General features: G+C 35.3%; 1 protein-coding gene across 1 annotated transcript in view; it reads left to right on the forward strand.

The window, feature by feature from the left end:
• C16H8orf34 (chromosome 16 C8orf34 homolog) overlaps window positions 1-12,718 on the forward strand; it is a 386,725-nt gene that overhangs the window by 351,231 nt on the left and 22,776 nt on the right. Inside the window, exon 11 of the mRNA XM_032316157.1 lies at window positions 5,630-5,677. Coding sequence (XP_032172048.1) covers window positions 5,630-5,677 — 48 coding nt within the window. The remainder of the gene's footprint in view (window positions 1-5,629; window positions 5,678-12,718) is intronic.

Here is a 12,718-nt window from a genome sequence, read left to right on the forward strand (position 1 = left end):
TGTTCTACAAGTCAGTGCAATTAAATATCATTAACACTAGCCATCCATTCTTTTTTTTTTTTTTAACATTTTATTTATTATTTGACAGAGAAAGAAAGAGAGAGGTCACAAGTGGCAGAGAGGCAGGCAGAGAGAGAGGAGGAAGCAGGCTCCCCACTGCAGCTCCTTTATCTGGCTCATTGACTAAGTGTGGGGCTTGATACCAGGACCCTGAGATCATGACCTGAGCCAAGACAGTAGCCTAACCCACTGAGCCACCCAGGCGCCCCCTAGTCATCCATTCTTATAGCTGCACCCTCTCATCCTGTCCCTTCTCTTGCCCCAAATCTGCTGATAAAAGTTACCACTCTCTCAAACAGGGAGCCTTTCATTACTGGCTTTTCATTTCCCCCTCTTTTGTTCACATGAGATTAAAGGAAAGAAAAGAATAAAATGTTTTTTTCCCTCATTTTTGCAACTGAATTATTACTTTTCAGAAGATAAGAAGGAACACTAAAACACCTTAAATTATTTAAAATTTAACATTATTAGGGTGCCTGGATGGCTCAGTGGGTTAAAGCCTCTGCCTTTGGCTCACGTCATGAGCCCAGGGCACGTCACGTCCTGCTTCCCCTTCTTTCTCTCTGCCTGACTCTCTGCCTACTTGTGATCTTTCTCTCTCTGTGTCAAATAAATAAATAAAATCTTTAAAAAAAATTTAACATTATTAGTGATAATCATTAATTCCATAATTGCTCCTGCCTATTTCCTTTTTTTTTTTTTTTTTTTTTTTTTATAGTAAGTCTCTAAGGCAAAGGCATTACCATAAGGGAATTATTTAGTTTAACATTTAAAAAAAAAAATTGGAAGAAAAATGTAAATTTCTTCATTTTAGTTTAACAGTTAGATATATGCTTAGGGATTGAGTATTATTTGTCCCTTCCGAGGGGACAAATTTGACTTCTGATCATGCCTTAGATTGCTGATTTCTAGTGCAGATATAACCTGCAGCATCCGTGGAACTTAAAGACAGAGTGAATCATAACATCTTATCTTATCAGTCTTTTAACTCTTAGCAATGCTAAGCAGTCAGGTATCTCCTCTATTGGATAAAGGTGTTATTTTCAGAGAAAGAAATATCTGCACTAGAGCAATGTTTACTCACAAGATCGTGGGCAAAATTTCAGAAAAAAAGAAATTTAACTTAATATGAAAAATATCAGGGCCAATTAGAAACAGTACTTGTTAATATATGAGTCTGAAGGCAAGTATAACTATTAAGTTATTGACTCCATCAGTGATTTGAAAGAATTTTGAGCTTTCCAAAAATTTCTGAATTACAAACTACTGTACCTAGCTTTTTACTGATTGGAAATAGATCACTGACTATTTTCTTAGACATCAATAGTAACTCCTGCCTGTAGAATGTGCTGGAGTTTGGAAAGCTGAACTTCAATTTCTTTAACATCTGCCAGAAATTCAATAATCCTGTGTAATAAAAATTAGAAAACACAACATATGACCATCATATTAACAGCTGTATTACAGGAAATTGCAGTATAAAATTAGGAAATGATGTATGATATTAATACCTCTCTTTCTAAAAATAGAATATATTTCTGTGCATAGTCTAATTAGTGGTCTTCATTGTAATACTTGTGGTTTCATGTATTTGCTGTATTGTGTCTGGGCCCCCACATAAAATCTTCCTTCCTTGCAAGAGTGCTCCTCTTTATGCAGCTCCTTTATCTGGCTCATTGACTAAGTCTTTAAGACTAATATTAAAAATAATTTCCGGGGTGCCTGGGTGGCTCAGTGAGTTAAACTCTGCCTTTGGCTCAGGTCATGATCTCAGGGTCCTAGGATTGAGCCCCACATCAGGCTCTCTGCTCAGCAGGGAGCCTGCTTCCCCCCTCCCTCTGCCTGCCTCTCTGCCTACTTGTGATCTCTCTCTGTCAAATAAATAAATTAAATTAAATTAAATAAATAATAATTTCCACTTGGAAATTCCTAAATTCCTCTACTTTGTCTTTTTGACCACATGTATGCAATGGCTACAAAAACTTTTAGCACATGAGAATTCTCAATACTTATTAAATAAATGAATTAAATAAGTTCTCAAGCCTTATTAAATAAATGAAAGGCTAGGTGCCCTTTCCTCATTTTTTTTCCTCATAGCACCTTGAGTTCACCTATGTCAAGTAACACTTGCTCTATATTCGAATAACTTGTATATCTGTCTTCTTAAAGTATACTTTTTATGGTAGGGATGAGTTCTTGTTCACCTCTTTGTCTCCACACCTAGTGCAGTATGTGGCGTTGGTAGGTGCTTAATAAATACTTTGGAATAAATAATGGGTGACATTTACGAGTCCCTGGAGTTTATATATGCCTTGGCCATTCCTATCAAGCAACCTTTTTTCCTACATGTTCTTCTTAAGAGCATGCTTTCTGTGTTAGGATTATTGTTTAATTTCATTCATAAAAGCGGGAAGAAAGAGCATTCTGGTGAAATTAGGGTTTTCATGAAAATTTCTTTGGAAGAAATTCATACCAAAGGCCTAACACATAAAACATTTGTGAAAAAATATATTCTATGTAAAAGTGGAAGGTTATATGTATTTTATCTAAGGATTTGTAAGAGGTGAGTAGAAAATACTGATTTAAGTAAGAGAAGCATGGGATAGTGAAAAATGGTATTGGATTCAGGAGAATGTGAGCCTAGTCTAGCTTAGCATATTCTAGCCTAGTATGTTCTGTGAGCCTAGTCTAGCTAGTATATACTAGCCTAGCCTAGTATATTCTGTTTCACTGAGAATATTTTCTTAAATGGAAAATAAAAAGGGGAGCCTCAAGAGCCTCACCTCTAACAGCCACAATCCCATGCCAAATGGTAAACCGTAATCACACCAGTTTTTCTTTATTTTCTCTCTCTGAGTTTTTGCATTTGGGTAATTTTCATTTACTTCTGGATGATTATCAAAATATTATGTTGTTGAATGACGTGATACTTAAAATGCCAGTTTTTTAAAATTTAGAATAGGATGACCTTAGTTGACAACCGTGTGCTTTGAAAGGGATTTTATTTCATTAGCACCCCCAGCAGGGGAAGGAGGGAAGGTCAGCATCAGTATTTCAACAGTCCCATGTTGGAAATGGGGAACCCCAGACAGTCATACTGAATGGAGCCTCTTGATGGGAGCCACCCTATTCCCACCCTAAGAATTAGAGAGCCTGACATCTTGTTCTTTGTTTCGTTCACTTGGCCCTGTGCCAGATTTGTAATCCTCTCTGCAAAGTGTTGGCTTCCTTAGTATTTTCCTCTCAGAGTCTTTTTACTTTGTGGTCCTCATTCATCAGTGCCACCCAGGTCAGTGATTTCTGAATGGAAGTTACAGCCTAACTCCAGTCTGTGTGGCCTTTGAAACAAATGGTGTTGTGTGGGTTTCTCCTTTTCTGTGATGCAGACACTGAAAAGTACCTGGCACTGTGGGAAGAAACAAGCCTGTCAAGAAGCCCTATAGTGTACACAGTGCCTTGGTTTTATCTGACCATCAGGAAAACCCTCAGTCATTCCCAGGTCATACCATAAGACTGTAAGTGTCCAGACAAATTGGGAAAACCCTTGCATTCTAGTTCTAAGGAAACAAATAGCCTTCTTCAGTGAGTAACCAGGGGCTGCTCTCTAAGCCCTCACTGTGACCCCTCAGACGTACAGAAGTCAACCAGTCAGGCCTCCTACACTGGCCCCTCCAGAAAGCAGATCCATACCAGCCAGTCATTTGCCACCTTGTCTTCTTAACCCTAGCAACTCGGGCTAAGTGGGGGGCGGGGGGGGGGGCGAAGGGGTACAGCGGTTGCTATTAGTACACAAAAGACAGGTTCTGTCATAGGGAAGAGCCAAACTGGAAGAGTCCACAGCATGCTTTCTAGACTAATTGTCCAAATAAAGGGAGATAGTATAGCAAGTTCAGCTAGAAAAAGCAGCTTATCTGAAGAAAATTTCTAGCCTTCTTCGTATGCTTTGAGTTAAATTCCTCACAGTTTGGAGGTTTTATACAGATTTGATTTTTCCCAATAGTTTATATCTTAGCTTAAGTAAATATAGCTGCCCTATCTCTACAAGTGTCTTATCCATTGAAAAGTCCACAAGCTTGGAAGCATTTGGAAATATTTAAACTATAGCGTATGAATTTATTTTATTTTATTTAAAAGATTTTACTTATTTATTTGACAAAGAGAAACACAGCTAGAAAGGGAACACAGCAGGGGGTGCAGCAGAGGGAGAAACAGGCTTCCTGCTGAACAGGGAGCCCAATGTGGGGCTGGACCCCAGGACCCAGGGATCATGACCTGAGCTGAAAGTAGATGCTTAACAACTGAGCCACCCAGGCACCCCTAGCATACGAATTTTTCACCAGTGGAAACCATGATTTGGAAAAAATAATATATATATCTGTGATTTCTAAGCATTTAGGGAAATCAGCACTTTATTTTTAGCTTAATTTTTGGTTTGAAATGAGCATTCTTTTTATTTTTATTTTTGAACCGCCTCAAAATGCTTTGGAATATACATCACAGTTTTTAGAAAATAAAGTACACTTAATTTTTTTTTTTTTTTTATGTTTTAAACTTTTCATTTCAGTGAGATAGAGAAGTGTCAGAGTTGAGTCAGGTCCCAGCAGAGCTTTGCCTATACCAAGCGCCTTGAAGTTACACATTTTCCTAAGCCCCTATGGCTTTAGGGTCTTTATATATCAGATTGGTTTGAGGATGTCTTGCCCTTAAGCTGTAGCGAAAAACCAGTCAAGTGAGGTAATATATGGAGAGTCTTTGAAATATAAAAAAAGAATGTCCTTGAAAAATTAGAAACAAATGTAAACTCCATTCACACTTACTTAGTTATCTTATAAACATATATGTTCTCCTAGAATTTATCTTTTTATCATATCTCAGAATTTATGGCCAAATATCTCTGGCCGCATAGTATAAAAATATAACTTATTCAAACTAATGAGTTGTTTGACCATTTTGACTACCAATGTTTACATGAATTGGGGATATATATTTAATTTGATGTTGAATTTCTATGATTTAAATCTCAGTGATTACTAGTGCCCAGTGAAGGTCTAGTAAAAAGCACAAATAATGGAGAATTTACTAATAATGTACAAGCGAGGTGAGAAAGGCTGCATATAAACATTGGGGAAAGGACAGGTTAATGATCTATACTCTCCCCATAAAAATATTTTTAAGTCCATGTGTTAGATCTTCATACAGATTTATAGAATACGGAATGAGTGACCTTTTTCTTAATCTAACTTAAAGAACATATCTATAAACTAGTAACAGAAAATTTTATCCATTTCTTTTAGTATTCTATCCTAAGATTTAGTTAGCTATTCCTAGTGGTTATTCGTTTATGTGACTTAAAATCCACTTAAGAGAAATATTGTTGCCTTGAAAAAATTATTTCCTTCAGAGGAGAAAGTTGCCAAACTGACTACCCCATAAATATCAACTGAGATGGTGGGAAAACAGTAAGGATTTGGTGTTGTTCCCAGGTTTCACTACTCTCCATGATTCATCTTCCATCGTTCTCTTTCTCTTTCCTCTGACTTTTTCAACTTCTCTTCCTCTTTGCCTCTAGGGAGAAGTCTCCAGTGGAGGACAGTCACTGAAAAACTACGCGGAAGAAGTGAGTTTTAAGGTAGCTTTGTAACATAGTCTGAAGTCAGTCTGTCATATAGGACGAATATTCACTTGGGATCTCTCCATCTGCTGTAGGATTTCCAGTCTATAGCAATTCACTGGCCATGCCCACAAAACCAAGATAATAAATAACATGTTATCAAAATGTTTTTTTCCCTCATTGATAGAGGGAAGCCTTATAACAAGTCAGTCATCCTGAAAATGAAGGCAAAACTGCACAAACCTAGGGCTATCATATATTTCCACTCACAAACATTTGTTGATATCCTAATAAATGAGAAACATGTGTACATAATAATAAGATATTATCATTGCTCTTATGGAAAGAACAATCTGTACCAAAATGGCTTTCATTCATGTGATAAATGCTCATCAAGGACATTACTTGTGCAGGCCATTAAGCAAAGTGCTCTCTTAACAAATAAAAATATATGGTAGATTTTTGTTAGGAAACCATTTAGACGTCTGGATTTATTTTGGAGATATTCAAGGGTGCTCTGTGTCACAGGATGTGTCTTTGGAGTGTCTGCAAATGGTATTTGGGAACTTACAGATTCTATCTGTGGATAGAATCCATAAAACTCGATCTGAAGCCAAACCACAGTGGTCACTAAATTAGGCATCTGAATCTGTTGTAGGTGAAGGGAACTGGGAAATAGTTTAGTGATGATGTTGTGGAAGTACCAAATATTTGGTTTGAATATTGCTCCTCAGAAATAAAGAATCCAGTTCTCTAAATATTTTAGTCTTGTGTGCATGCATCCATTCCAAACCCAGTTTGAGTGGCTTACTAATGTGCCACTGAAAATTTATTCAGAACAGTGTACACACACTTAAACTCACACTTGCTTCCAAATACCACTCGGAAAGGAAAATCAGAGTGCCTAGCACCCCTTTAAGTCTCTAACATCTTCCATTTGCATGTTTGGAAGTGGTTCAAGTTTTGACAAAGGCACATGGAGAAGAGATAATGAAAGGAAATAACCAGGTTGATTTTCTGGGTTCAGGTTAGGAAAATCGAAATATATGGTGTGAAAAAATTGGAGGGTTAGAGCACCAACTTTCAATTTAGTTTAATCAGTTTGATGCAGAGATTGAGTAGAATATATTAAAGCAATTAATGTTGCCAAAGGGAGGCAGACACTGTTTTCAATGTACAACAGCAGACTTTCTCTTTAGGATTCTGTGGTTGCTGAAGCTCCTAGCTCAGCATTTCTCTGCAGGGAGCCTGATGCGGGGCTTGGTCTCAGGACCCTGGGATCATGACCTGAGCAGAAAGCAGATCTTTAACTGACTGAATCTCCCAGGTGCCCTGGAACTTTATAAATAAATCTTATTTTAATTTTATAGTTCTTATCCAGGAAGAAGATCCTTATTTTCTCTGTTTTTATGAATGTGCAATCTAAAATACATATTTTACAGAGTTGTGAATGCTTAATGTGAGAACAGGGTTAAGAATTTGTGCCTTTTCATTGGAGGTTCTGGCAGGACATTGCTGCTCAATGTGGTTCTCTGATAAGGAACATGGACAATATCTGGGGGATTGGAAGAAACGCAAAATCACACCAGATCCAGATAATCTAAATTTGAATTCTAACAAGATCCCTGTGTGATTCAAAATACCCTGAAGTTCAAGAAGCTCTGCCTTAATGTGTTCTTTCAATGTTAGTTCTAGACAGTGACTACATACATCATGGAAAACCCCCAATTTTTATAATATAGGTAAAGAGGAAAATTCTATTAATACATTTCTGAGTTTTATTTGTTCATTTACTCTAAAAAGCAAAATTTTGATTGCTTAGGGGTATAAAATCTCTAACTTAAGAGAATCATCACCTACTTTGAGTTTAAGATTACAAGTATGTGCGAACTGCCCATAAGCATTTTGGGGGGGTTTGGTATCACAGAGGGTTTTTACCTATTATTGGTCGATGTTTAGATTCTTAACCTTTTTTTTTAAACCAGAAAATGATCATTCTTTACAATAAAACTATAAATATGACCTTAATTAGTGAACTATTAGCTCATTACTAGTTGGCTTCTTTCTGTAGATATTAATGCATTTGGTCTTTAGGAAATATATACTCAAATTCTTCTCCATTGAGGACATGTTGAGAATGTGAGCCATAAAATGATAGTTGCTTTTTTCCCCCCACTTGTGCTCTTATTTCAATTTTGCTCTCTTTCTGCATGTTAGTCGAACCAGCAAACAATAAGGAAAAATATTTATAAATGTTAGAAGCATTGAAGTTAAAACAGTGCTAGCAAACATTTGCTTTTATTTAGTATACACTAAAACTCAAATAAACCATAGTGTTTACATTTTTAATATATTTAACATTTCTTCTTAAAGTTTAGGCAACTCTTTGCAGATCAAAGTCTGGGTTTTTTTTTTTAATTTAGTCTTATAATTAGACAGAATTATAACCACATGACATTAGACAATATTGTTTAGACCTAAATTGAAACTAGAGACAATAGAATTTCCTCTATGAAAACTAAGATGGAATTTCCATTCTATATTTTCTGGGGTTTAATGTATTATTTTTCTAGAATAGAATTTGTATTATTTTAAAGATTTTATTTATTTATATGAAAGAGAGAGTGAGAGAGAGCATGAGCAGGGTAAGGGGCAGAGGGAGAAGCAGACTCCCTGCTGAGCAGGGAGCCTGACATGGGGGACAGTCCCAGGACCCCAGGATCATGACCTGAGCAGAAGGCAGATTCTTACCAACTGAGTCACCCAGGTGCTTCTAGAATTGGATTTGTATTTTTACCAAATAAAAAATGAGATATTTTCTAATAGTCTACTTTTCCTGATCTTCAAAATCATTCTTACAGTTTAATATTTTGAAGCAACTATGTGTTTTTCACTTGAAGGACCCTTGATAACTCAGGCATAATAATTTCATATTGCATAAATTTCAGTTCTGAAATAAAACTAACATTTATTTTTTAAAAAACACATATATTTTAAAGGAACTTATCAAAATCAAGTACCTTCAGACCTTGATTGATTGTCACACCTTTTATAGAGAAGCTTAGAGAAGCTAATCCATTTAAAATACCACATTTTCAGGTAACTAATTGGAAAGTAGTATACCATACTGGCTAAAAATCCCCTCATCATGGGAAATTTATTAATTTAAATATGTATTTATCAGAAAAATATCATTGGCTTCAATGGTTAAGAAGCTATAAAGAACTGAAGACTCAAGTTAATGATTTTTTGAAACTTTCTAAAGAGTAATTTAGAAGCAGTTCCCCACAACTTCAGGAAGTTAGCTGGTGAAGGCCAGAGGCAGCATACACGGGAGTGTGAACTAACTCAAGGTGTCAAGAGGCAGCTTCGCAGTCTCTAAGTGTGTCAGACAGGAAGAAAAGCATGTTAAGCAAGCAGGCCTTTTCCAAATCTGTTGAAGCCGGATTTGCCAGCTGTACCATCTGAACTGGAAAAGGGATGGATTCTAGGCAACAAAATATCTTCAAATCACTTCTCATGCCAGGCTTGGCCCATCTTGTTTCTCTTGTGTTGTACTATTTGCATGCTCACTACTGTCATGAAATTCCTCCCAACCCTACTTCCTATAAAAAATAAGACATAATTAAATTTTTATCATAAACAGAGATTTACTTTTCAAAAATTGATGTTACTATTTAATGATATGGTTTTATTCCCTTAAGAAACAAGGAAACAAGAAATTTTGTCAAGAAAATCCTGTTTTGTCTTTGACATTCCTCAAGAACTAATATAGGTTGTTAAAGGATAAAAATATTTTAAAAAGGTATAATCATGGCTCTTATAGAGATATAAAATGAACATGTATCAAAGATTTATTGAACTCAGTAATTAGTAAGGGAACCAGTAAAGTATTACAACCAGTTCAAGGGAGAATTTAAACTCTCTCTTAAATAAGGAATGCTGAAATGAAGTTATGAAGAGGGCAAAAACCAGCAAAACTGACCCATATGCGTAGAGTAATAATCAATTACATTCAAATGGATACAATGTAGGACTAGTATCATTTGCACTATCAGTGTCTATGAATTATGTAGTTATTGAACAGTTCAAAGTCAATGCAAGATCCAGAGCCTCCACAGAATCAGGTAGCAGGGAGGATGTGCTGGAAAAAGATACTGTTTTTCATTGTGTATACCCATAATCTTTCATCCATTTCAAAGTTTTACAATTTTATCCCACAATTTCCTTGAGAGAAGTCACCAAATGAAATGAATTCGGACATAAAATGGAGCATGATCCCCGTGCACGGTAGAGTATAAAATTTGTCAGATAAATTTATTTTAGCACCTTGCATTTATTTTGTACTATTTTTCACAATCTACCATTTATTTCTAACTTCATTATTGCCTTTTCTCTTGTCTTTTCCCAAATTCTATTAGTTCAAACTTATAGCTTCCTAAACTTATTACTCCCCTTTTCTTTCAATTAAAACATAATTGCCCTTTTACAATTCCCCAAAGAAATGGGCAGTAGAAGTAAAATTTCCTAAAAAATTATGGATTTTAGTCTGATAATATAAGGAATTTCATTAGCAAATGCAAAAAGAAAGGTATTTTCAAACTTTACAGCTATACCTCGGAGATATTGTGACTTTAGTCCCAGAGCACTACAATAAAGCAAATATTGCAATAAAGTGGGCCAATGAATATTTTGGTTTCACAGTGCATATAAAAATTATGTGTATACTATATTGTAGTCTATTTAAAATGTGCAATAGCATTGTGCCTAAAAATGTATATGTTTTAATTTAAAAACACCTTATTGCTAAAAAATACTAACCATCATCTGAGCTTTCAGCAACTCATAGTCACTGATCATGGTTCTCCATAACAAATACAATAATCATGAAAAAGTTTGAAATATTGAGAGAATTAGCAAAATGTGACACAGAGACATGAAGTGAGCAAGGGCTATTGGGAAAATGGCGCCGATAGACTTGCTAAAGACAGGGCTGCCACAAAACTTCAATTTGTAAAACAAAACAACACAAAACAAAACAAATACAGTGTCTGAAACGTGATAAAATTAAGTATGCCTGTATTGAGTAAGTAAGTTATTATATATGGAGAAATTCATTTTAATGGAAGTATAGGCTTAATTCTTTGTCAGTAGAAGCAGACTATTAAATGTATCTGAAGAAGAGGGTAATTTTGTTTTGCTTTACATTGAACATGCTTCAGGGATTTTTATTTTATAGGGATCCTATGGTTATAGAAGTAAAATGAAAGTGATTAATCTTCTTTGAAAGTTAGAAGATTTTGTGCATGATTTTCGTATTGAACCAAAGGGAGAGAAGTATCTGTTGATCAAAATTGAAGTAGCCAATGGTGAAAGTTTAAGCAGAGGAACTTTTTTTTCTCTAAACACACTGAACTTCCATGACCACAGATGACATAAATCACTGATTGATTGCATTTAGAGAATCCAAAAATAGGCTGTCCATGTGGAATAACAATACTGCTGAAGTTTATAAAGTACTTATTCTGTTGGCAGATAAAATGATATGTTGATACAGGGCTAGCAACTGTGTTCCATGTGATGCATGTCACTATTTCTCACCACTCCTCGTCCTTGGATGTTTACATACTTATGGTGAAAGTGTTTTAGAAAAAGGATGAATGGCATTTCTTCTAAAAGCAACCCAAGAGCTTACTCTTGGGGCTTTGAAACAGTTTGTACTAGGCTCAGATTTAGTTTAATATTCCTGTAGAAAAATTTTTGAATAAGTTGGCAAAGATGAACATGTCAGCTTTTGTTTTTAAAAAATGTTCAAGACTTCAGCTTCTTTTTTTTTTTTTAAGATTTTATTTATTTATTCGACAGAGAGAGAGATCACAAGTAGGCAGAGAGAGAGAGAGGAGGAAGCAGGCTCCCTGCTGAGCAGAGAGCCCGATGTGGGACTCGATCCCAGGACCCTGAGATCATGACCTGAGCCGAAGGCAGCGGCTTAACCCACTGAGCCACCCAGGCGCCCAAGATTTCAGCTTCTTGACTTAATCAAAAGGTTTTATGAGGTCAAGTTTGAACATACATTTTATTGCCTGTAGGCATTGATGAAGCAAACAGGTGCATTATATTACTAATTGTATTTAAGGGAAAAATATCTCTACAATTCCAACAACTCAGCATTTTAAAGTTGTTTCCAAACTACATGTTTTACTGAGCTCATGTTCCATTTTGTACTTTACATAATTTGCAATAAACAAAAGAATAACTGGATGCTTATTATCTGTTCAGGAGTAAAGCCATTAAAACTGGAAACCAGTCAGTAGGATTGCTTAGTATTCTGAACCATTGTGGGGAAAAAGTAACACAAATGACTTATTAGCTTTATCTTTTCTTATGTAAATACGTTTTAGTATTTGGGCCCCAAAAGGTAAATAACCAAAATACTTTTTAATTAAAAACATTTTTCATGGTTACTTTAAAATTTTATGTTTTAAATGAGTAAAATTTAGTTATTTTGATTTTAACTTACAAAACCAAAAAGGCTATTATTTTTCATAGTTCTTTTTTAAATACCAGAGATCATGTCTTCTATTTTTGAGAAATTGCAGGAAGGTGATTTTCTTCTCTGTTAAACAAAAATTTTTGAAATTATATTTCTGCTGTCTTCTATACTGCTATGGAGTTTTACATCTAAGACTTTTTTTTTCTTTTTTTTTTTGCTTTTATGCTGTTTCTTTAGTCATGTCCCTGCAAGACCAAATCCAATAATTGATCAATTTGAGAAAAAAATGTTAAATTCTAAAAATAAACACTGATTTATATGTAAAGTGTATCTTCCGGGATTAACTATCTTTATGTTTTCTTTGCTAACTTTCCTTACAATAGCCCTTCTAGTGTCTCACACATTCTATTGACTGTCTAAAGAATCTAGACCTAGAAATTTTCCACTTTTGAAATACTAGAGATCATCCTACCCGGTACCTTTACACACTCCATTCCATCACAAGAGAAGTGACATGCCCTAAATTAACCACAGTAAACAAACAAACAAAAAAA

Source organism: Mustela erminea, chromosome 16 (assembly GCF_009829155.1).
Source record: "Mustela erminea isolate mMusErm1 chromosome 16, mMusErm1.Pri, whole genome shotgun sequence".
Lineage (NCBI taxonomy): Eukaryota > Metazoa > Chordata > Mammalia > Carnivora > Mustelidae > Mustela > Mustela erminea.